We start from the raw sequence: 22,837 nt of genomic DNA, 5'->3' as shown, positions 1-22,837 counted from the left end.
TGCATGTAGTTTCTTGAACAGCATGTATTTAACATGTTTGTAATGTACTTTATTCAGCCAATACTGACAGTTGATATTTCCAGTGTTTCCACATTTTTTGAGGTTTAAACCAGTACTGAAGAGAATGTCTTCAAATACGCCTCTTTTTGTTGTTCTTCTTCTTTTTTGTATGTATTTTTGAATATTTGTTCAAGTGATATGTGTTATAAAACAAAATTCAACCGAGCAAATTTTAAAGATCTTACTGGCTTTATCAACAATTCAATGGGGCAGCACGCAGTCTTGCAGAGAGAAAGGAGCTCCGAGGAGCTGTACAAAATGAAAGATTTGTATCGGCTGAAGGGAACAGGAAGTTGTAGGCAAAGGGAGAGGTCCCTTTCCTTTAGGGGACGGCAGGGGCCTCTCCGGCAGCTGACCCCATGAGCACTGATCAGGTGATTCCTGACTGGTTTAAGAATCCGTTTCTGGGAGAGCTGAATCTTGGTTTGATGACTTGGGGATTAGCATAAGTCACTTATTTGGGGGCCTGCTTTCTTGTTCTTAACATGTAGTTTTTAGAATTAGTGATAGTGGAATTACAAGGGCAAAGCAAACATTTCTTTCAGTTGTTGATGGATAGTTCAGCATTACTTTCTTAAATAAAAGTTTTCTACTTCAATTATCTATAGTGCTTGAATAGCTACCGCCCAAAGCCAAAACGGGGCTTTAATGATTTTTTCAGTCTTACCGATACAATAAGTGTAGTAAAAGGGGCAGATTTGTAATTCTTAGATTATTGTTTCTGCATTTGTCCATAACATTGTTTCTCTGCTTGTTTTTCTTCATGGGAAGTTGTTTATTTGTTTTACCTTTTTGTCTCATAGGTATTCTTTATTTAGAGGTGATATTTTACTAGTAAATACTGAAAATATTTTCCAGTTTTATTTCCTGGATCTCATTTCACAAATGAGGCTTTTGTGGCATGTTGTTTCATGGGAGCAGAATAAGTCACACTATATATATGGGTTCTTTGGGATAAAAAGATTATTTGGGCTGATTATTTTTGAAAGGCTCCTGATCCCAGAGAATCTCTGAAAACCGTGTAGAAGTTGTCCTTTTGTAAGGGAGATTTACATTTATAAGAGAAATCTCCATTTGTAAGGGTGCTTCTCTCCATATCAGGAAGAGGATGACGCTGAAGCTCTAGAAACTATCAATGGAGCACATACCCACTTAAATCTGCCTATCAACCTTACCTTTATTTACTCTGCTGGATAAGCTCCCATAAGTGTCCCACACCCAACATCTTTTATCTTCAGCTGAAGACAATATTGAAGGTGATGGTTTAGGCCATTTCAGGAAGTTAGTTTTCCTGGGTGTCTCTCATGTGTATAGGAGGTATATATGTAATTCACAGAATGTCTCAGCTAAGAAGCTAGGAGGGTGAGGATACACAGGGAAAATTGAATTTCCTTATACAACACATGTAGAGAAGCAAGGATTAAAAAAAGCTACAACTAAATTTGGTAAATGTAAATTCTGAGCCATCACAAATTCTGTTTCAAGCCTCAAAATTGATGGGGGTTTCCTTAACTTCTATATTCTCATAAGGCAAAAATTTATAGTGAAATTATTATTCTCATATACCTTATTCTAAGAGTTTGGAATTGTAGGGGAGAAAAAATGTTCCCTTCTACACTCCTAGCGCGTGTGGCTGGTCTAAGAATAAAATTGACATAAGATTAACAAGAGAAAAAACCCATTTTAATTACATTTTTTTACATGCAGAAATTTCACAAAGCTTTGAGACTCAAATGGGCGGCCAGACAGTTGAGACTTCATCTTGAGGTGAGGGAAGGGCTAGGGGGTTGGGGTCCTGGGGTTGGGGGAGGCGATTCACAGGAGGTGAGAGGGGGACATCTGCAGTACACAAAGGTGGTCCTGTTAAGCAGGAGTTTCTTAGGTGAAAAAGTTCTCTCTGGTGAGAGCTCTCTTCCTGCTAGAAAGGCCTTCTTTCGAATGTTACTTTTCTTTATAATTGCTGAGTCTTCCGGCAAATGGAGAAATTTTATACTTTTGGAGGGCAGTTAAGGAGGAGCTAAAAGGCTTTTCCTGAGTCTACTGAGTCTTGATTGCCTTCAGCTTAAAATAACCCACATCCAAAATGGCGTATTTGGGGGAGGCATGTTCTGAACCCCTTCAGGATGTAAAATAAATTCTCCCAAGTTACATGGATAGGTGACCAAGGCTGTGTTTTAATTTGGGTGTGGCACATCTATCTGTCCCAGAGCCTGTGCCCTTTCCATAGCCCCAGGGGGGGTGAAGGGACAGTAGATGGGATGGGTTCCCAGAGGGTGGGAGTAGATAGGGCACAATGACAAAGGCATGAGAAAGAAAGACTGGGATTAGAAGAGGATAACTGTTTGACTAGAATGTGGTAGTGGGACCCCTTGAAAAAAACTCAGGGTGGTTTTTCTTTCTTTTTTAAAAAAAAATAAATAACTTCTCACCCACAGCAACTAATGATTTGAGATAACAAACAACTGTTCTGATCAAGAAAGCTGCTTAATGCCCTCTGAGCTTCCAAATTCCGGAGGAGCAGCTGTCCAGCCGAGCTGTGACTGGCTGCAGGTTATGGGAAGGGCTCCTCTTGGCAGCTGGAATTACAAAGTCTGAAGACTCAGGACTTTATAGGCTACCAGCAAAGTAAGGACTGAGATTTCCCAGGATATCCACTTCTCACTGCAGAGCCCAGCTTCCTGAAGAAAACCCACCTCAGTTCAGTCCTTCATGCAGGGCTCCATGGCGGTTGAAGCAGCTCTGGCAGGACTCCAGGCAGAAGTCAACTGTCCCATCTGCCTGGATGACCTGAGAGACCCTGTCACCATTGAATGTGGGCACAACTTCTGTCGCTCCTGCATCCAGCAGTCATGGGCTGATCTGCAGGACAGACTCCCTTGCCCTGTGTGCCGTCATCTGTGCCAAGAGAGGGACCTGAGGAGCAACACCCAGCTGGGAAGGATGATTGACACTGCCAAGCTCCTCCAGATCACCAGGAGCAAGAAGAAGCATCAGGAAGAGAGGTGCTTGTGTGAGAAGCACAACCAGGTTCTGACCCTCTTCTGTGAGGAGGACCTAGAGGTGTTGTGTCCCTTGTGCACTCAGACCCCTGACCACCAGGGCCACCAGGTGAGGCCCATGGAGGAGGCTGCTGCCCATCACAGGCAAATGCTCAGCAGCTACATTGAGCCCCTCAAGAAGCGGATGGCAGACGTTCAGAAATTAATGAGCATTCAAAGCAAAAAACCCTTAGAACTGAGAGAGAAGGTAGAAAACCAAAGGCTGGAATTACTCTCTGAATTTGAGCACCTGCAGCAGTTTTTAGCACGTGATCAAGAAGCAGTTCTTTTGAGATTAGCTGATGAAGAAAAGGCTATTCAAAAGAAACTCAGCGCTAATATAACTGCATTTTCAGAGTACAATTCCACACTCAAAGGTCTACTAAGTAAGCTAGCAGAGAGCAGTGTGCTGCCGGAAGTGGAATTGCTATTACAAATTAAAAATTTCTACAAGAACTCTGAGGAGTTCAGTCCATCAGTCTTTTCAGTTCAGTTAAGGAGGGAAGGCTGCAGTTTCCCTTTCCAGTATTCTGCTTTGCAGAAAATTGTAAAGAAATTTAGAGTAGATATCATTCTAGACCCTGAAACGGCACACCCTAACTTGATTGTCTCTGAGGATAAAAAATGTGTGAGATATACAAAGAGAAAACAAAAGGTTCCAGATTTTCCAAAAAGATTTACAGTCAACACAGTTGTCCTGGGTTTTCCATTTTTTCATTCTGGCAGGCATTTTTGGGAGGTAGAAGTGGGAGACAAATCCAAATGGGCTATCGGGGTTTGCAAAGACTCTCTTTCTACAAGGATGAGGAGAAGCCCATCAGCCTGTCAGGGATGCTGGAGGATTCGGCGGCAGGGAGATGGTTATGATGCCCCAGGAGCTGGCAGAACCCCCCTTCTGTCGGGAGTGAAACCCACAGGCATTGGCATCTTCCTGGACTGTGAGATGGGTGAGGTCTCATTTTACAACATGACTGACAAGTCTCATATCTGTACTTTCACTGACACTTTTAATAGACCTCTTAGGCCTTATTTCTATGTGGGACCTGATTCACATCCTCTTAGAATCTGTACAGGAATAGACTGTGAATGAAAACTTTCTAATAGGCTGGGCCAGTTTCATAATTTTTTTTTTTAATGGAAGGTGGGTTTTTTTCCCTTTTTTATTGAATTTACTGGGTGACACTGGTTAATAAAATTACATAGGTTTTGGAGGTACAATTCTATAATACATTATCTTCTACCTCCCCCTGGAAGGTGGGCATCATATTAACATGACAGTAAATACAATGCCCCCTTAACAGCTGCACCCCTCCAAGAAGAAAGTTTCATTTTGTTTCAACAACACAGACAGACAGCAGGAAGACCCTCCAGGATCTGAGGCTGCCCACCTCTTCTCCCATGTCCCGCTACACACTTGGTTCAAGCTACTCACGGTGCTCGTGGTCTTCTGTAGCTGTCCGCCCTGCTTCCTTACTCACGAATTTGCCTGGAGCTCCTAAAGCCTCCGTCCCCTCCGGGGCACTCTGACCTGGAGCTCCTATAGCACCTTCCAGCTTACTGCCATTACTTTACTTTGCCCAGAAACGCTAGTGCTCTGTAAGCTACAAACCGAGGTCTGTCTCAGTAAATTGTTGTATCCTTGGTGCTAGCACAGTATTTGCCCGATGAACAGCATGCTTAACATTTTAAAAAATCATTTTATTTCTTATTGCATGTATTGGGGTGACATTGGTTAATAAAATTCTATAGGTTTCAGGTGTATAGTTCTAAAACGCACCATTTGTACATTGTATTGTGTGTTCACCCCAAGTCATGTCTCCTTCCATCACCACTTATCCCACCTAGAAGCATGCTCAACATTTAAATTGCGTTGGTCATTCTTTTGTTTTGTTACTTCTAATACATAGTTTCACTTTCTTTTATTGTTTGAAATGTTCATTAGTGGGTTTAAAGAGTGCTGGTGTTCACAGAGCCTACTCATTAGAACCTGAGTACCCTAATTTTTGAAATATACCTTTTTGTCTGTAAACCAAGGTTCATCCCATAAACCTTAGAAACTGACTAGATTCACAGTGAATTTAAAAATAAATAAGAATTAATCATTTACCATCAGTGTCTTCCTTTTGAAAAAGAAAACAGCTGCCCTGGCTGGTGTGGCTCAGTGGGTTGGGTGCCGGCTGGCCTTTGAACCAAAGGGTCATGGGTTCAGATTCCCAGTGAGGGCACAAGCCTGGGTTGTGGGCCAGGTCCCCAGTAGGGGGTGCAAGAGAGGCAACCACACATTGATGCTTCTCTCCCTCTCTTTCTCCTTCCCTTCCCCTCTCTAAAATAATCTTATTTAAAAAAAGAAAAAGAAAATGGCTGACAGCAAAGTCAGAGACAGATTTCCAGAGAAGGTAATGGTTTTGAGACATAACAAAACAAAAAAAAAAAAAAAAGGAAAGGAGAAAAGAAGGGAGGGGGAAAAGTCAGGAAACTTGGAGACAATTTGAACTTTAAAAATAGTTTGGCTTTAGTCTGTGACTCTTGCCATTTTGGAGATTTGATGGTATTGCCTGCAGGTGATACACCTTTACCGTAGTCAAAACCTCTGAGAATGCCCCGCAATGGCTGTCTCTGAAGGAAACAGGTGTTTGCCCTCCATCAGTAACAGTGGTATGACTGAATGGCTACATCCCTTGCCAGACAGTTGTGTCTGGTTAAGGATTTCCACACCAATAATTTGAACACTGATTATTCAGCTAAATACCAAAGATGTTAAAAATAAAATAAATTAGCAGCATACTTGATCCCCTCCCTCATATTAAGCTCCCAACCAAAAGTGTTTCTAAGGCAGCATGTTAAGGTGCCAATAGCAACTGATACAGAGGCACACTAGGAAAACAAGTAATGCCATTTACTCATAAAAATGCTTCACTTTATCTGGAGAATGAGATGTGTTTAGTATCTGTATAGAAGCTGATAGGACATTTTATTCCCATCATAATTTTTAAATATAACCCAAGACTAAGATGTGTCCTTTTAACTTTTTAGACCAACTTAAAGCCACAGAAGATCCCTTTCCTATCACTGAACTTACTGCTCCAGTGAAGGGATAGTCAGTACTGAAATACACAGCAACTTCCTGAGGAAAGGGCAAAAATAAAGAGAAAGCTGAAGGTTTCCTAAGTATTTCAGCTGTCGCCACCAGAAGGTTGTATGGCAGGAACAGCAACGGTTAGTCTAACACTGGTCAGTCTGACACTGATCCAGGTAATCTTCATATCTTATTTCTGGAGAATGGAAAACTGTAGGAGTTTGCAGAGTAAATAACATAGTGAGAACTTGATTCTACAAAGAAAAAATTCTATATGAAAGCTACAACGGCCAAGCTGCCCTCTAGTACCACACAAGCATATGAAATATATGCTAAGGCTCCATGGGAAGAAACATTAACACAGGAAATGCCTTCCCTGTCAGTTTAAAAGTGGGAAAAACTTACATCCCTGTTTTAAATTCATTGGCATGTCAGATTCCCTCTATAAACAGCCAAATTCTTGCAGGACTCTTAGGTCATGTGAAAGAAGTGTTGGCCCAGGAGATGTTTGAACTATACTGTTGGTCCTGGGATAAAGCGGGCAGTTAAATCATTTCAAAATGTGCAAAACAGACATTCTCCTTTAGTTAACAAGACTACAAATCACTTTCCACATGATCCACAACCCTACATGTTAAATGGCCGCACAGGAGAACCAAATTCAGGTTTCTGACAAAAACGGTAAACTGTTACTTGGCAAAAGCTGCAATTCGCTATGATAGCTTGTCAGGTAGTCAGCCTTAAATTAGTCTGGATCCCTCGGCAATTGCTGTCTTGACCTTGAACTCTCATATTCTACTTGGATGAGAGCCTAGGTCAGAGGAAGTGGAAGCCAACAACCGCTTACTCAACAGGGCATTGTGTCGCTTCAGGTACACTATAATGTCTCCTTGCTTTTCGACGATTTCTTCTAGACTTGAAATAGTCCTGCGAAGAATCAAGACATTAATAGGTTACACATATTCACCAATTCTTTTTGCAAATGGGTCCCTACCAGTTGAAGACTGGTGAAAGTACAGCCTATTGCTTTTGTTACTTTTTCTTACATGTTATATAAGCCAAGGCAATATTCCAAAATGAGATTCAACTGGGTTTCACCACAGTCAAACGGAAGTACCATCAAACCTAATTCTAAAAGCACGTATGCACAGTCATAATCCCTAAGCAGAATGGCTTCTAGATTTCCAGGGGGAGGGGGGACACAATTCCCTTCCTCTCAGCTAGTACTCCCCACCCAAAGCTTACCTGAATCCAGTCTCTGAAGTAATATTGCTGGGGTAGGCACAGACTTTTTCTTCTTCAAGTACATCAGGCTGTGGTTTGGCTTTATTAAATTTGCGAATCTTCACTGAAATAAAGTCATTGTCAGGTTATCTAATTATAAAAAATTTTCCATTTCCATTTACTTAAATTACATTAATTGGCTATATTCAAAAATGTGAATATGCATAAAAATGCTTCATAAAGAGAATAAGCATACTCCTTTATTGAGGTACTCAAACATTTGAAAGTCTACTATGTGCCAAGCCTGTACTAAGCACTGGGAACACAGTGATTATTTATAATAATAATAGGTACAATTTTTGTTGGACTAAAAACACAGAAGGAAGAGGTGAACTGTTTTACATGGAACTCAATTCAGTTCTCAGAACCACCCGAGGTGGGTGCTCTTATTTCTCCTTATTTTCTATAATCAAGTAAACTGCAGCCCAAGGAAGCTAGACAAGTACCCAGGGCTCTAACCCAGGAAGCAGGACTCCAAAGCTTGCTGTGGATGCTACCCTATACAAAGAGGTACGAGTCCAGGGAAAAATACAAATAAGCCTACGTTCCAAGACAGTATGAAAAGGACTATAAATCAGAGCTGCACAGGGCTAAGACAGCCCTGGAAAGCAGCCCCTTACTCAGCATGGGTGGGATGGGGGTCAGGGGAGGATCAGGGAGGAGGAAGAAGGTAGGGCTTAAGTCCAGCATTGACAGAAACCCGAAGTTAATCACAGACAAGTGGAGTGGAGAAGATGGTGTTTTACATTTTTAAATCTTCACTAAAAGAATGAAGTTTTAGTTGAGGGAAAAGCCAGGACAAATACTTAGGATCCTGAGAAGGGGAGGGAGCGAGGCAGTGAGTGAGGGTGTGTGTGAGACAAAGTGTGTTTTCTAATGAAGTACGTATATTCAAAACTTACATTTACACAATAGCTTTAACACAGAATAAGAGAGCTTTAGGACCATAAAACAAGCTACTTTACAACGTAATGTCTCAGGGTCCTAAATTTCCTACCTCTTCTGACTTAAAGGAGGTAGCCCAAATTATACTTTCAGTAGAGTAGGGGCTTGGACACTGCTGGCCTGGAAAAACTCACAGTATATCTGCTTGAACTAAAAATATTTACTTTACAAATAATGAGCACGAGCACAGGGTCCAAATATCTAGCAAGCATCACTTTGCAGGGGTATTTTGCTGGAGGATTAAGTTAACAAGCGCTCTATAGTGTGTGTGTCCGTCAGATATTCAGAGTCCTGCTCATACAGAGTAAGACAAAAGCCCTACTAAGGCAGTCAGCAAAGCAGTTGTTACTTGGCCATCTGAATTCCTTGAAGCAAAATGACTTATGTTATTGTATTACATCATTCAACTATGACCTCTTTTGTTTCCGGTGAGTAGGGTTGGGGCACAGACAAGGGGTGAGGCTGGAAAGGTGGGCAGGGAAGATGTGAGAGGCTGGTGTGCTATGAAAAGGTATTTGGATTTTATCCCGAGAGCAAATGGATCTCACCATCATCCCTGAAGAGCAGGGATGGGTAGGCGCCAGTTCATGCAAAGCCTTTCATGCCACACTAAGACTTCCGATTTTCTTCCTTAGGCCCTTAGAAAACTCTGAACAGGGAAGTTGTTAATGATTAGATTTACCTGTAAATACAATCACCTTGGCAAGAGTAAAGAATATGAAGTAGAGGACAAATTTACCGGCTGTGGGAAGGCTGATAACTGAGTGGCCTTTATTGAATCTGCTTCTTTTTAAATGCATGGAGAGCTCATCAAATTTAGTATCTCAGAACTGTTTCAAGTTTTATTTTCCTAGCTTTCCTTATATAGGCAGTCAAGCAAATCAGTGGTCAATAGGAAGAGTCCATCTTGGTTTCTAGAGATTAACTATTTGCAATGCAAATAAAGTAGTCAAGGTTAGGTTAGGATTAGTGTACCAGAGAATCATGCCCTGAAGAGTTACTCTTTAACATTTATCAACACTAGTTATCTTTTTAAAGTAGAGAAGCAAGAAAAATGCATTTATCAGGAACCAACCTTAACTTTTCTGTGACACTGAACAAAAGCAACATCTATCTCCAGAAGCGACTCCCTACATCTCTCCTGTGAGAGCCTACAGTACATTTAAAGGAACATTACAGTTTAAAAAGTGCACCTATCATTGAGGATGTGGAGAGAAAACAGTCACACTCGAGCCTTCTAAAGAAATTCAGTATTTGCAGAAACCCTATCCCAAGTAAATTTATGATTGTAATAATTATACTCTATTTTACAGGCCTGAATTACCAATGATCAAGTTTTCTTCAATTAGGAAGCAAGTTAAGTTTTAAAAGGACAATTTTTCATGGTGTGTTCAAATAAAACATTTAAAATTTTATTTAAATAAAGATAAGTTATGCTTCTAAGTCTTTGATTATAGACCAAAGCAATTCTTTCCAATTAGGAAGACAACGGGTTAAAATGCAGGGTAGCCCTGGCTGGTGGCTGGTGGGGCTCTGTGGATCGGGGTTGCCGGTTGGATTGCTGGTCGGGGTGCCTGGGTTGCGGGCCAGGTCCCCAAATAGGGGCGTGCCTACGTGATGTTTCTCTCCCTTTTTTCTCCCTCCCTTCCCCTCTCTCTGAAAAATAAGTAAATAAATAAATAAAATCTTTACAATAAATGGTACATAGTTAAGGAAAATCCTCTCTATTTGTTCAAGTTTAGGTGTCATGTAACTGGTATACTTGTGCCCCAGATTAGTTCCTCTCAGAATCCTTGGGGTATCTGCTTCCTCTGCCTCTTCTCAAATGCAGTCAGGTGATTGCCTGTGTTTTTAACATTACCTGGCTTATTAATAGCATGATTAATTTTAAACACAGCAAATCCTTTAAAAACGGTACAGTAAATTACAGAATATACTTGACTGAAGGATTGCACCCCTTATAGTAAACAAGTAAAGTCATAGAGATGTTGTAAAGTAACACGCTAATTGAATTCTATGCTCAGATCTACCTTATAACCCCATTAACAGCACTCGACAGACATGCTGTCATAGAACGGAACTGATCAATCAAGATAAGCCCAGGTTCATTCTTTCACATGGGTCACTTTCCTGAAATATTGAGCTATTTCCCGAATACTGAAAAACGAACCTTACTTTAAAACTAGTCTCACGCTTTTCTATTAGATTAAGTGGGTGGTGTGCATTTCTATTTTTAGTGACAATCAGACTGTTCAGATATTTTCCTCATACCTTGCACTTCTTTTTTTAGTAAGGTTCAAATGTAATCTACTTAATTTGGCCAATTGTTAACTGATAACTGCAGGAAAATGTATAAAAGTCCACTAAGATGTGACACCATTCACATTTATAAACTAGGTAGTCCATTCCTATTCTAAATACTTTTCTCTGGGCCCTCAAGGAGATGCACAAAAAAAAAAAAAAAAATCAGTAAAACTAAACACAAGATGAAGTTCATGTGACTTATTCCTTCACAACTAGAGAAGTGACTTCTTTGAAAATGGACAGATAAGGCACTCTGTAGTCAGAAAATGACCGTCGCTCAATGGCACACAGTGAGCTACGGCTGCAGCAAGAATGAAATGTGGATTTCCCCAGGGCTTGAATTTTTTTCTGTTAAAGTATCCTTTCATCTGTTTTTCATACTAACATAGCTGGCTTACTTTAACTTTACTACTGAGAGTTTTCTTATTTATATATATATTTTTGAACCACTGAGAGATTTAAAAGAGAGGAGACAGACAGGCGGACAGACAGACCAGCCCTCGATAGCTCTAAATTTGGAAAGAAGTGGGTTCTTAAATGATCTCTCCCAAAGCAATTTTGGGCTTAATGCAGTTTTGCATGCGTTATTTACCTATTTTATAGTTTGTTACTTTTCATTGGAAATGCCAGATCTACATTTCAGTTGCCTCTGAGGAATCAAACATTTGTGGGCTTTTTGGAATTTTTTAATTTGTATCGGAAAGGCTTCACTTTAGTTGACAAAAACTTGTGGATGGCACAAATTTAGAAACGTGACTCACTGGTATCTTCCTGTTGGTCTGAAATGAGAGAAGTTCGGATGTGGTCAGCAGTGACAGATACAGGTGCTCAAAAGGTTCTCAGCCACGTAGAATATCTTTGAGAACAACAACTTCCTTGTGGCAAAGATGATGGGTTGGGCTTTGTAAGAACAGCCTAGTCGTATTTCTCACCTGTGTAGATGAGCAGACACGTCAGGGAACAGAGCAGTTCCAGGGCCAGGATGGCCAGGATGAGGTCAAGATACAGCCTGCTGGACTCCGGGAAGGAATGCTGTATGCACAGGATGAGGAGGAGTGATGTGTTGCCTGAGAAGAAGGAATATCACCATGGCGTTAGCCAGAGCCCAGTGCCACACCCGAGGCCGTGCACGCACCCAGAGCCTTTTCTAGGTAGCAGTGAAGGAAGTTAGAGGATAAAAACCCCCAAACTGCTCATCTTTTGAGGGTAATGAAAACCAAAACAAAACATCAAAGAGTTAATAATGTCTCATAATACAAATATATGACTCTGGACTTCCTTAAAAACTAAGGAATGATTTTTTGCTTTATAGAATTATTAACAATGACATTCCTTTAGGTCCTTTGTGCATGTAAAAAATGAAGCAGTTTTTAGAAATTTGCGTTATCCCAGTTCTTCTGAATCTGCCACCTTTTATGAACTAAAGCTGTTAACTCACTCTGACCTCACACTCCTCCTCTTTAAACCTGGGGAAGTAATACTTGTTACACAAACCCTGCTGTAGGAGGAGAGGAACTGACAATGCCTAAGTAGGTGTTCGATAAACGGTAGATACTCAATAAATGGTGGGTACCATTATTATAATAATTCTGGTTTTATGGGACCTGTCTCAATTCCAGACATACGCCATACAGCCCCTCCTCCAGGCAAGGCCCTGTGGCTGACTTACAGGCTCAGGCCCCACTACAGCAAGACCCAGCCTCTTCTTACTCGCTGGGCAATAAGTGTTTGATAGAGTTTAAAAATGTATTTGGATCTGAAGAAGGAGGACAGATAAATTAGATAAATGTTTTCAATTTATTTGGAAGAAAAGGAAAGTCCCATCTCCACAAAATAAATGTATTTTCCTCTCTCTAGAGACTAAGAAAAAGTATCAGAATGAGGCTAATCAATATCCAGCAATACTATCACATGTGATTAAAATATGGTTATACTCTTCTGATTAGCTGGAGGTTCTATGATTTACTTTCTTTTTCTTCAAATAAGAAAACAATATACTTAAGAAAAATAGAAACAAGGCAAATTCCTGCCCCAATCTCCTTGATTTTCTGGGTCCCTGTATGAGCGACATAAAAGTGATGCCATCTGTGATTAAACTAAGGGTCCAATTGTTTAGAAACAGATTATGATTAAGGGTCACATGTTTAACAAGAATTTGAAAGTCAGAGGAAAGGTAAAGTCAGATACCACTCTTTTGGTAGCCTCAAAACTACGAGTCCTAAAAGAATGCTATTCCCAGAAAATCACTTAAGATGGAACATTATTTTGGTCATAGAGCATATAAGGTTTTTCAGTAGTTAAAAAATAGGTTTCTGCCTATTTCCATCTCCTCCACTACCTTACCCGCCCCCAGAAGAAAGGTGAGAGTGACATCTTGTGGCCAAGAGACAGTACTACACATCACAAGTTGAACAAGAAAACCACACCGTTCCTCAGGAAGCGAGAAGTAAATGCCGCCCCCTTCTGGATGAGCAAAATTCAGCCATCTCCCTAAAATGCTGCTTTGTCTGCTGTAGTATGGCCCTCCATATCTTCCACTAACAAGGTCAGAGTGGATGAACTCGCAGTTTGCCCTTAAGGAATGGTACTAACAGAACACAGAAGAAAAATAAAAATTAAATTCTGTAGAGCTGTTTTTTTTCTGGCGAAAAGTATTCATTTCTAATCTGGTTTCAAAATGTTTAAAGATTTCTTCTGGACTCACATTCAAAGATGGTCTTTTAAAATGATAGAAACTTAGGCTAAACTACCTAAAGATGTTCAGTTTAATTCCATTAAGGCTTTAAAATGTGTACAACAGTAAAGAGAAGCAGGCATTCATGCACTCTAAATCCTGTGTGGACTTTCTGACCTTGCCTTCATAATTTGTTTCTCTCTTTTTGTTTTGGATAGTACATGGTATTATTTAACAATCTCTCTTACTAAAAGACAAGTACTGAGCTTCGCTTAAAATAAAAGAATTCCCACTTATCTTACAAGTATCAAATAGCAGCAGCATTTATATCTGCTTGAGATGAATAAGGAAAGGGGGGCATTTCTACATTTCACACAGGAATTCATGGACACCAGGTTCATAATGAATGGGAACAGAAAATGCCAACTGAAAATAAAACATTAGCATACGGATAATTTTAACCTGATTATTTTTAAGAAACAGCAAACACAGGAAAATCGCTGAACACTGAGTAGAAGTTGTATCCATGTGTAAGACTGTCTCCCTCTCTGTACCGGGAAGAGATGGATGACTCATAAATAAGTTAATTAATTAATTTTAATTTAATTAATTAGTTCATTAATTTTTTTTAAAAAGGATGATGCTAAATCTTAAGAAATTCTTATCAATGGAGAGGGCACCTACTAACATCTCCTAACAACCTTACCCTTGTTTACTGCACTTTTCTCGGTAACCTCCCATAACTGCCTCCCCACCCCCAACATCTTTCGTCTTTAGCTGGAGATGGTATTTAAAGTGGTGGCTTGGGTCATTTTAGGGAATTGCTCAGATATCCTGGGTCTCTCTCATGTCTATGGGAGGCATACATATTATTAAACTTGTTTGGTTTTCTCCCATTAATCTGTCTTTTATTACAGTGGGCTCTCAGCTCAGAACCCGAAAGGACAGAGGGGAAAAGGATATGTCCTCCCGTATAATAATAAACACAGATTCCAAAGAAAAATTAAGCTTCAAGACATTGAGGTGATCCGAATTTAGTGGCCACAACATATATCATTCTCACAAAAATGTGAAAAACCTACAGTAAGTCCTCACTTAACATCATAAATAGGTTTCTGTGACTTTAAGTGAAATAGCATATAAAGAAACCCATCTGAACATAGGTCATTGATCCAAACGAGAGTCAAGTTCCTATGTCACCTCATCCACATTTCAACAAAACAGCAATGAATGAAACAACGTTATTCAAGGACCTGCTGTATTTGATTATAAACTCAATCTTCCCATTTTCTTTCTGCTGTCACTTTTGTTACTCAAGCACGCCAGACAAGCTGAGAGAGACAACTGGGCTTACCAGTGGAGTGTATGGTTAATGCAAGTCTTTTAAGATGCCGTGTTGATCGGTAGATCGTGTTATAGCCTCGGCTTCTTACTTTGCTGTGGTGATACTGAATGTAGCGTTCGAGAAGGAAATGCAGAATCCACAAAATGACTTTCCCAAGGATGATAACCGTCTGAACCTTCAGAGGGTTGGTGTAGTTTCCTGGGCACTTGTCCTCATTTGGATTAGGGTAAGAACAAAGCACACCTGTTAAAAAGGCTAAAACAACAAACACCACCTGGTGGAAAGGAAAGCAGTAGGTTTAATATTCAATATTTGTATTTAAGAAACGTCACCATCCCAGCATATCCTCTTAAACCTGACTTTTCTATCCAATTTTTATAAATGAGTTTAAAAATATTTTTTACAAACTTTTAAAACAAAATTTGAAGAAAAATTTGCAGAACTTGCAAATTTTGGAAAACTTGGAAAACAAATAAAATCACAAATAAAATAGAAATCAGCCCCAAGTCTGATCTTAACAGATATAGGTCCTTAATGCAAACACAGTTTCTTGACTACTTCTCTATTACTGAAAATACTAAAAATAGTTAGCTTAGTACCTTAAAGGTAGCTAATAAAAATCATGATTTAAAAGAGGGTAAAAAATAAAAAAGTTTATTTCTAGTTTCAGTGTTAAGAGAACAATAAAAACTATCCAATTACATTGACAAAAATTTAAAAGATTGGTGCCAAAATATAGGCAAACAGACATTCTCATACAATGCTGACTGGTCTAAGAAAAATAATTTGGAAATATCTTGACCCAGCTGCCTCCCTTAGGACTCTGTCCCTCAGAATGAAAAGCACTAGTACCTAGTACACTCGGATATGAATATTTACTACAGTATTGTCCATACTTGCAAAACTTGAAAATTGCCCACATATGTCCATCTACACTAGAAGAATGCTTGAGTTAATTAAGGTACATTCATCCATATAATAGATTATTCAGCCATAAAAGAATTAACTCAATCTCTGTGTATTAGTTTGGATGGATGTCTATGATATGTTAAGATTAAGAAATAAGTAGGCGATTAGTAACTTAAAGTGTGGTTTCCCAACCAGCAGCACCAGCAGTGCCAAGGAACCTGTTAGAGATGCAAATTTTTGGGCCCCCACCCAAAGGGACTGAGTCAAAATCTCTGGGGTGTGGCAGGGCAATTTGTAGTTCAAGAAGCATGCCAGGAAGTCTGATCCATATTGAAGTTTCAGAAACACTGCTGTAGAGCAATGACTAAAGTATTATCCATTCTTGGAAAGAAATTGGATAACACTGCAAATATGTCTACAATAAAATTCTTTGAAGTAGAGATATGAGTGAAAAAGTATGCACATTTTAAATGTTGATAAATATAACCAAATTGCCATCCAAAGAGCTTATATATATATATATATATATATATATTATATATATATATATATACACACACATAAAGTTTTTTAAAAAGATTTCCTTTATTTATTTTTAGAAAGGGGGAGGAAGGGATAAGGGAGGGAGAGAAACATTGATATATGAGATACATCCATAGGTTGCCTCTCAGACACCCCCAAGTGGGGACCTGGCCTGCAACCCAGGCCTGTGCCCTGACTGGGAATCGACCTGGTGACCCTTTCTGTCACAGGCCGGCACTCAGTCCACTGAGCCACACCAGCCAGGGCAGCTTATATATTTTTTAAGAACATCACCTCTGGATGGATCACTTTCTCCCAGCCAACTTACATGCACTAACAAGAGGAGATTTGCTATGACGACTGTAGGGAGAGGATGGAATCTGGGTCTAAAGTGAGCGTGTAGTAAGTAATGGGGGTGAGGCTGGGTGTCCAGAAGGGGGTCATCTTCAATACTTTGGGTTGGATCCAAGGAACCCTGGGGTGCAGAAAAAAGAAAGCAAGCATTGATTACCACCTTCTGGGTCATGTTCCTAAGACAAATTTAGTAAACTATCAAACTTTAGAAAAACAAACAAAAAAAACCCTCCCTACCTAAAGCCAATTTTGAAAATGCACCATAAGCCTCTAGATAACTAGTATACATATTGGTAAAAACAACAATTATTAAAACAGGCAGAGGACATCTTAATTCATTAATCTTCAAGCAAGCAAACAATTTTCAAGCCCTCAACACTTATATGTTGATTTAACATTTATATTATTGATGAAATAACTACATATGGTTGCAATTTTTCAGCTATGTGTCTGTATTCCATAAAATTTGGGAAAGTTGGTAAAGGCTTTATTGAAGAGGTCTTAGAACAGACTTTCAGTTACGATAGAAATGTTGTAGAGCACCGACCACCCTGATAGACCTCCAAGGAGACTTTAGTTTGCAGCTGTCAGATTCTCAATGAAAACAACGACTTGCGATGTCACTGAAGTTAGTCGGCAAAAGTTCAGCTGCTACTTAAAAGTCTAGTTGTCACCTTTAAAAGTATTGCCTTGACAGGAACAGTACTTTCTCGTCTCTGGTGCATACAACAATCTCTTCATCTCAGATTCTTACTGAAAACTGTTCTATATTAGGCACTTTGCCCAAGATAAAAGAACATAAGACGCAGTCCAAAAGGAGATTACATTTTCATCAGGGAGGTTGGGGATAAAGGCATGCACGACTACACAGCGTACAAGAGAATACAGTGCATGAGATATAGGGAAGTAATAATAAATTAGCAAATGACTAGCACAAATAATGCAACAGGTTGACTAGGTGCACTAGAATGAGAGGAAAGTGAAGCTTTACTGAGCAAAAGGGAAGTAAGAATAGGATCAGGAGACAGAGGATGAGGGCTTTTTACTTCGGAAGGGGTAAAGGTGGTGTCAGATAGCTAGCGGCTACTAGGGTTATATAAATAATTCAGTGATCTGGGGCATAACCCAGATCTGGGGTGGGCACCTTGACTTCCAACCTTAGGCCTTCAGTGCTGCTCCACAATTTTTTAAAAAGATTTTTTTTTTTTTTTAGAGAGAGGGGAAGGGAGGGAGAAAGAGAGGGTGAGAAACATCGATGTGAGATGGAAACATCAATTAGTTGCCTCCCGCACATGCCCTGACTGGGTACCAAACCCACAACTCAGACATGTGCCCTGATGGGGACTGAACTAGCCACCTTTCACTTTCCAGGACAACACCCAACCAACTGAGCCATGTGATGTGGCCAGGGCTGCAATTTTTTAAATTCATTGCCTGGACGGCTTCCTGTTTAGTGTGCCATAACTCATGGTGTGATTCTTATTATTTCCATTCCCTTGAAGACTCCTTTTCCCCTAGCTCTCCCTCCGTCAGCAGATGTCCCAGTTTCCACAGCTCTTCCCTTAGCTAATGTCCACGCAGACTTCCAGGCTCAGGTGGGGCCATTCCCACAGGTAGCCTTCCTGGGAAGCCAAGCATCTGGATCGTGCCACCCCACCATGTCTTCCCAAGCTTCTGGTGCTCACCTCCTCTGTCACACTATCCTTGTGATGGTCTTCTTCCTTATCTGTCTTCCCCAGTAGACTTCATGAGACCCACTGTCTCCCCACTTCCTATGTCTTCGTAATGCTAGCGCCCAGCAGTGGCTCATGGTCGACACTCTGAACATGTGAGGAATGAATGAATGTTCCAGACCTGTCCTGGCAGTTCCCTAACTCACTTATGGTATCGTCATCATTGGGAGAGATTGTCAAGAGCTGTAGGGGCACTCAACTCTGACCAGAGGCGGTAACTGCTGTGGTTAAGGGTAGGCTCCTAAGACAAACTGCCGGGGCTCAAAACTTATGTTCTCTATAAAACTTGTCCAGCCACTTGCTATCTTTCTACTTTAAAACTCATAAAATATACTGCCCTTAATATTAATTTGGAATATTTCATATGCTGCTTTGTATCGTCTTCCCTGACTCTACTGAAGGGGTCGAGGCCTACAGTATGTTTTCTTCTCTCTGTTGCTCATTAGATGTTCAGTAAATACAATGTATTTGATGGCTATATCCAATGTACTGTCCAATGGGTCCTGCGGGAAATAGAGCAAAACCATACAAACAGCACCCCATCACTCTCTAACTCACCCCCTGCAAGTGAAAGGTGAAGGGGAGATGCTTCCTGAATCCAAATAATTTCTTCATTTTCCACATGAGTAACTACATTACAACCTGTAAAAGATACCTGTAGCTTCATATCTCTTCCCTTTTCTTCTGCAACAATAACTCTATTTCCTTTGGGGACCCACCATCTACCTCTGCATTAAGTCTCAATGGGAACATCTTTCAATATTCTTCACCCTCCTCTGTCCTAGGGCTGGTCATCAAGCCACAGAGACCTGAGCAATCCAACTCTCTGTGAGCAGCAAAAGCAAAGCGAGGCCATGATTGAGGCAGATTCACTCCAGAGCAGGCCCTGAAAGGACTTGAGCTGCTCTTGTTGGGTTTTCAGAGGCTTTGGTGTTCATCTAGCCTGTTTCAAATAAATCCCTACCTTCCTTAAATTAGCCAGAGTTGGTTTCACAGCTTGCAAACAATTAACCTTTGGTAAAAAGCATTTGCCTCTTCTAAGTCACTGAAGTGTCTGGGCCTGGAGCAGATAATTTTTAGCTTTTTACAGAATGATTGAATTCATATCCACAAAAATACCAAAGCAGGCAACTTGCTTGGGTTGAAAGTGATTTAGCGATGTAATTGTTGGTGAAACAGATTTCCAGAATTGTATTCATTCTACAGCTAAAAGCTACAGATCCAAGAACCCTGAGGTAGGTTAGCATCAACCAAGAAACCAGTTTTTCCATACATTGTCAGTTTATGAATCCCACCCTTAAAAATTTAGAAACAATCAATTTTTCAAAAAATACATAGGAGTCTCAAATCTACTTCCAGGTGTTAGTTAGTGTTCCATTTTCTCTACTGGGGCGGGGGGGGAGGGAATTTTGTAGTTTTATTAGAAATTGTTTAGTCTTTATTTAGTCAAGATAATTTAACTAAGGTCACTATTTACCAAAGAACCTAAACTCTTCCCTAGGGCTGGAACTGTGTTTCACGTGTCTTGCCTGATGCACCTAATTCAGTGAATAGGGTCACAATAATTTTTCTATTAATTTATTAATCCAAATTAGTGGTTTAATGTAACTGTTGACTTTGCATTTAGGAAAGGCAATATTTTTATTTTGTGCCAGTAGGGCAACCCGGTTAATCCTGCGCACAGTACATTTCCCTAAAAATGTTTTAATATACTGAAGCCAAGATTTTGCAATTATGCTATCGCTCCGTATTATGTACACTGTAAAACAGGGCACTGGTTTTTTACTAATCTGGTTTGGGTCCATCTAAGGACTTAAAAATCCTTTCATTCCTATTATGCCTAGACTCGAAACACCACGGCATTGTTTTTCTCCAATGCTGGTTTCGGAGTGATAATAGCGACAGGTCTACCCATGGGACGCCGGCGGCTGGTCTGCCTGTTGCAGCCGCTCCAGGTTCAGAGTCCTCTAGGGCCAAGGCAGGGGACCTGCAAGGAGGGGAGATTCGCCCCCAGCGTCCTAAGGGCGATAGAGCGGAACCCAGCGGCGTGACTCCGAGACACACGCCCAGAGCCGGTGCTGTCAGGCCAGGCGCGCATCACGTGAAGCTCTCAGTTCCGGGATCAAAGATGAGCACCCCACCTGGGCTGGGCGCACTCCGGGACCCCGTTACCAGCGTAGCCACCGCCCTGCAGCCCATCCCCGCGGAGACCCGGGAGCCGACGCATCGCGAACCCCACCCGGTCCCCGTGCCTCCTAACACCGTGCAACCAGCAACCTTGCGCAGGAAGCACCGCCTCCTGCCGGGGCTGCACCGAGCGAGGGTGCCTTCCCCGCGCAGTCTCCGCCCAGCGCGCCCAGCACAGGAAGACGGAGATTCCGGGGCTAGCTGCCCGCCACGTTCGTAAACTCACATCCTCCAGCCTCACCCTCGCCGCCATTTCCCGACGCTTGAGGCCGAAGCCTGGGCCAACAGGCCTCTCCACCTGTTCCCAGGCGCCGAGGGCCCAGGAAATTTGCCACCTTCAAGAATCTGCCTGCCCCAACTCCAGACACACCCCCTCCTGTGTCCGCCCCGCCTCCTGCCCCCCCAGGGCCCCGCCTCCTTACTTCCTATTGGCGAAGGCAGAGGGAGGGGCGTACCCCTCCCCGAAGGCCCGGACCTGTGGGCCGCAGCAGCGGCCGAGCTCGGTTCCAGGTCTGCTGTTGGTCAGAGGCTTGAGCATTAAAGGATGTATTCAAAATCCAAGAATTTAACTATTTTCAGCCGTACTTGCTTCTTTTTAAAACGTTAACTTTTTTCGGTCCCTTCGGTTTTTGTTTGCAGGCATAGCTCCATGCGTTAAGTAGAACCACCGGCAGAATTTTAGGGTTCCCATTTTTAGCTCAAAACACCAGTAGAGGGACAAGAACAGAATAAAGATTCTAATTCCTATGACATATTTACAGATTTCACCAATGCGCATGAATAAAGGAACTAAATTAGAAGCCAGTCTCACAGATTTTGCTATTCAGTAGCACCCTAATCTGGCTCGGATTCAGTTCTAAACAAGTAGGCTTCACCCTCTTTTCAGGAGACTCACTCTCCTGAGTCTGAGTCTTTGCTTGTATGACAATTCTAGGAGAAATAAGGTTTTATCCTTTTTCAACTTGAACCTTATATTTCTTTGATAAGTACTTCCCAGTTGATGTTGAGAAAACCAGCTAGCCATTTGGAAGAAAATAAAGTTGGATCACTCCCACATTCCTTAAGCCAAAATAAATTCCTAATAGTTCAAAGATTTAAACACAAAAGTATCAACAGGAGTTCTAGAAAAAACTTAGCATCGTCTAACAGTAAAGACTGTTCGTGCATGACACCAAACCCCGAAGCACTAAAGAAAAAAGTGTAATAAATTTGACTACATAAAAAGTTTGAAACTTTTTCTTGTACACCGATTTACAACAATAAAAAAGTTTGAAATTTCTGCATGAGAAAGAAAGACAACATAAAGTTAAAATCTAAATGCCAAATAACTGGAAGCAACATAGCTATCTATTATTTGTAGAATAGTTAAGTGAACTATAGTACCCATACTAAAAATATTATCCAGCAATTAAAAAAATAAGGTAGATCTATATGCTGTTGGGTGGGGGGGAGCTCCATAAGGTAGTGTGTCATAAAAGCAGGTTGTAAAATAATAGCCATGCTATAATTTTATTCATGAAAGAGTACACTTAATGTAAAAACCAAATATTTTGATATGCTAATATATGCTATGAAAGTATACAGAACTAGAGAAATTAGGCAATAAAAAGAAATAAAAGGCATTCCTGGAAAGAAAGAGGTAAAATTATTTTCAGACGATATATCTTAAAGAGAACCTTAAAGAATGCACAAAAATGGTCTTAGAGCTAATAAACAAATTAACAGCTAATAAAGAGTTTGGCAATTTTTCAAAAAGCTAAACATAGAATTACCATAAGATCCAGCAATTCCAGCTGTAGGTATACAAGTAGTGGTGATTGTTGTGTAATATTACAAATGTAATTAATGCCACTGAATTGTACACTTAAAAATAGTTAACATGGCAAATATGTTATAAATATCTTACCACAATAAAAACACAGTTTTAAAAAAAAGTTTAGAATATACACAAAAGTTTAGAATATGCACAAAAAAGAGCATTATGTTAACTCTAACTCACATGATAAAGAGCTAATATCCTTATTACACAAAAAGCATTTCAAATTAATGTTTTAAAAAGTTTTTTGAACAGGCAAATGACAAAAGCAAGTAGTTCACAGAAATAGAAAGACAAACAGCATAGAGAAGGTATGTTTAACCTTTTCCACAATTTTAAAAATGCAAATTAAACCAACAAAAGTTGTCATTTTACTTAGATTGGCAAAGATGAAAAGTATCAGTTAGATTGTGGGAACCATTCAGACACTGTTAGAAAAGGTGTGAATTACTGAAACATTTTGAGGACAGTTTGGCCAAATCTGCCAAACCTACCAAATCAACATTTACCCAAGTTTTTAAATACTTATCCTTTGACTGTAGGATTTTTTTCTGCAGTTATACTAAAAAAAAAGTGAGAAAGATATTTGC

At 40.4% G+C, this 22,837-nt stretch overlaps 2 protein-coding genes and 1 non-coding gene across 6 annotated transcripts; 1 reads left to right on the top strand and 2 right to left on the bottom strand.

Annotated features, from left to right (window-relative positions):
• The first annotated feature begins 2,781 nt into the window (after positions 1–2,781).
• LOC112312484 (tripartite motif-containing protein 75-like) lies at positions 2,782–4,188 on the top strand. The gene has a single exon (XM_024568988.3). The coding sequence runs from the start codon at positions 2,782–2,784 to the stop codon at positions 4,186–4,188; it is 1,407 nt and encodes a 468-aa protein (XP_024424756.2).
• Positions 4,189–4,775: 587 nt separating this feature from the next.
• TMEM192 (transmembrane protein 192) lies at positions 4,776–20,807 on the bottom strand. Of its 4 annotated transcripts, none has more exons than XM_045202623.3 (7): positions 20,658–20,799; positions 18,803–18,886; positions 16,486–16,632; positions 14,736–15,000; positions 11,640–11,774; positions 7,420–7,522; positions 4,776–7,101 (listed from the first exon to the last, which is right to left on the bottom strand). In XM_045202623.3, exons 2-7 carry the CDS (start codon positions 18,866–18,868, stop codon positions 6,963–6,965), a joined length of 855 nt encoding a protein of 284 aa, XP_045058558.1. In that variant the 5' UTR covers positions 18,869–18,886; positions 20,658–20,799; the 3' UTR covers positions 4,776–6,962. The 4 variants fall into 4 exon arrangements, with proteins under 4 accessions (XP_045058558.1, XP_045058559.1, XP_045058560.1 ...); XM_045202624.3 differs by having other exon boundaries at positions 20,673–20,799; XM_045202625.2 differs by lacking the exon at positions 18,803–18,886 and having other exon boundaries at positions 20,673–20,807.
• LOC128779335 (small nucleolar RNA SNORD19) lies at positions 10,603–10,677 on the bottom strand. The gene has a single exon (XR_008425241.1). It is a non-coding gene; the product is annotated as a small nucleolar RNA SNORD19 (small nucleolar RNA).
• Positions 20,808–22,837: the final 2,030 nt, after the last annotated feature.

The sequence above is a fragment of the Desmodus rotundus genome, chromosome 9 (assembly GCF_022682495.2).
Source record: "Desmodus rotundus isolate HL8 chromosome 9, HLdesRot8A.1, whole genome shotgun sequence".
Classification (NCBI taxonomy): Eukaryota; Metazoa; Chordata; class Mammalia; order Chiroptera; family Phyllostomidae; genus Desmodus; species Desmodus rotundus.
Note: the sequence above shows the minus strand (reverse complement) of the source record. Positions and strands in the feature narration are given on the sequence as shown.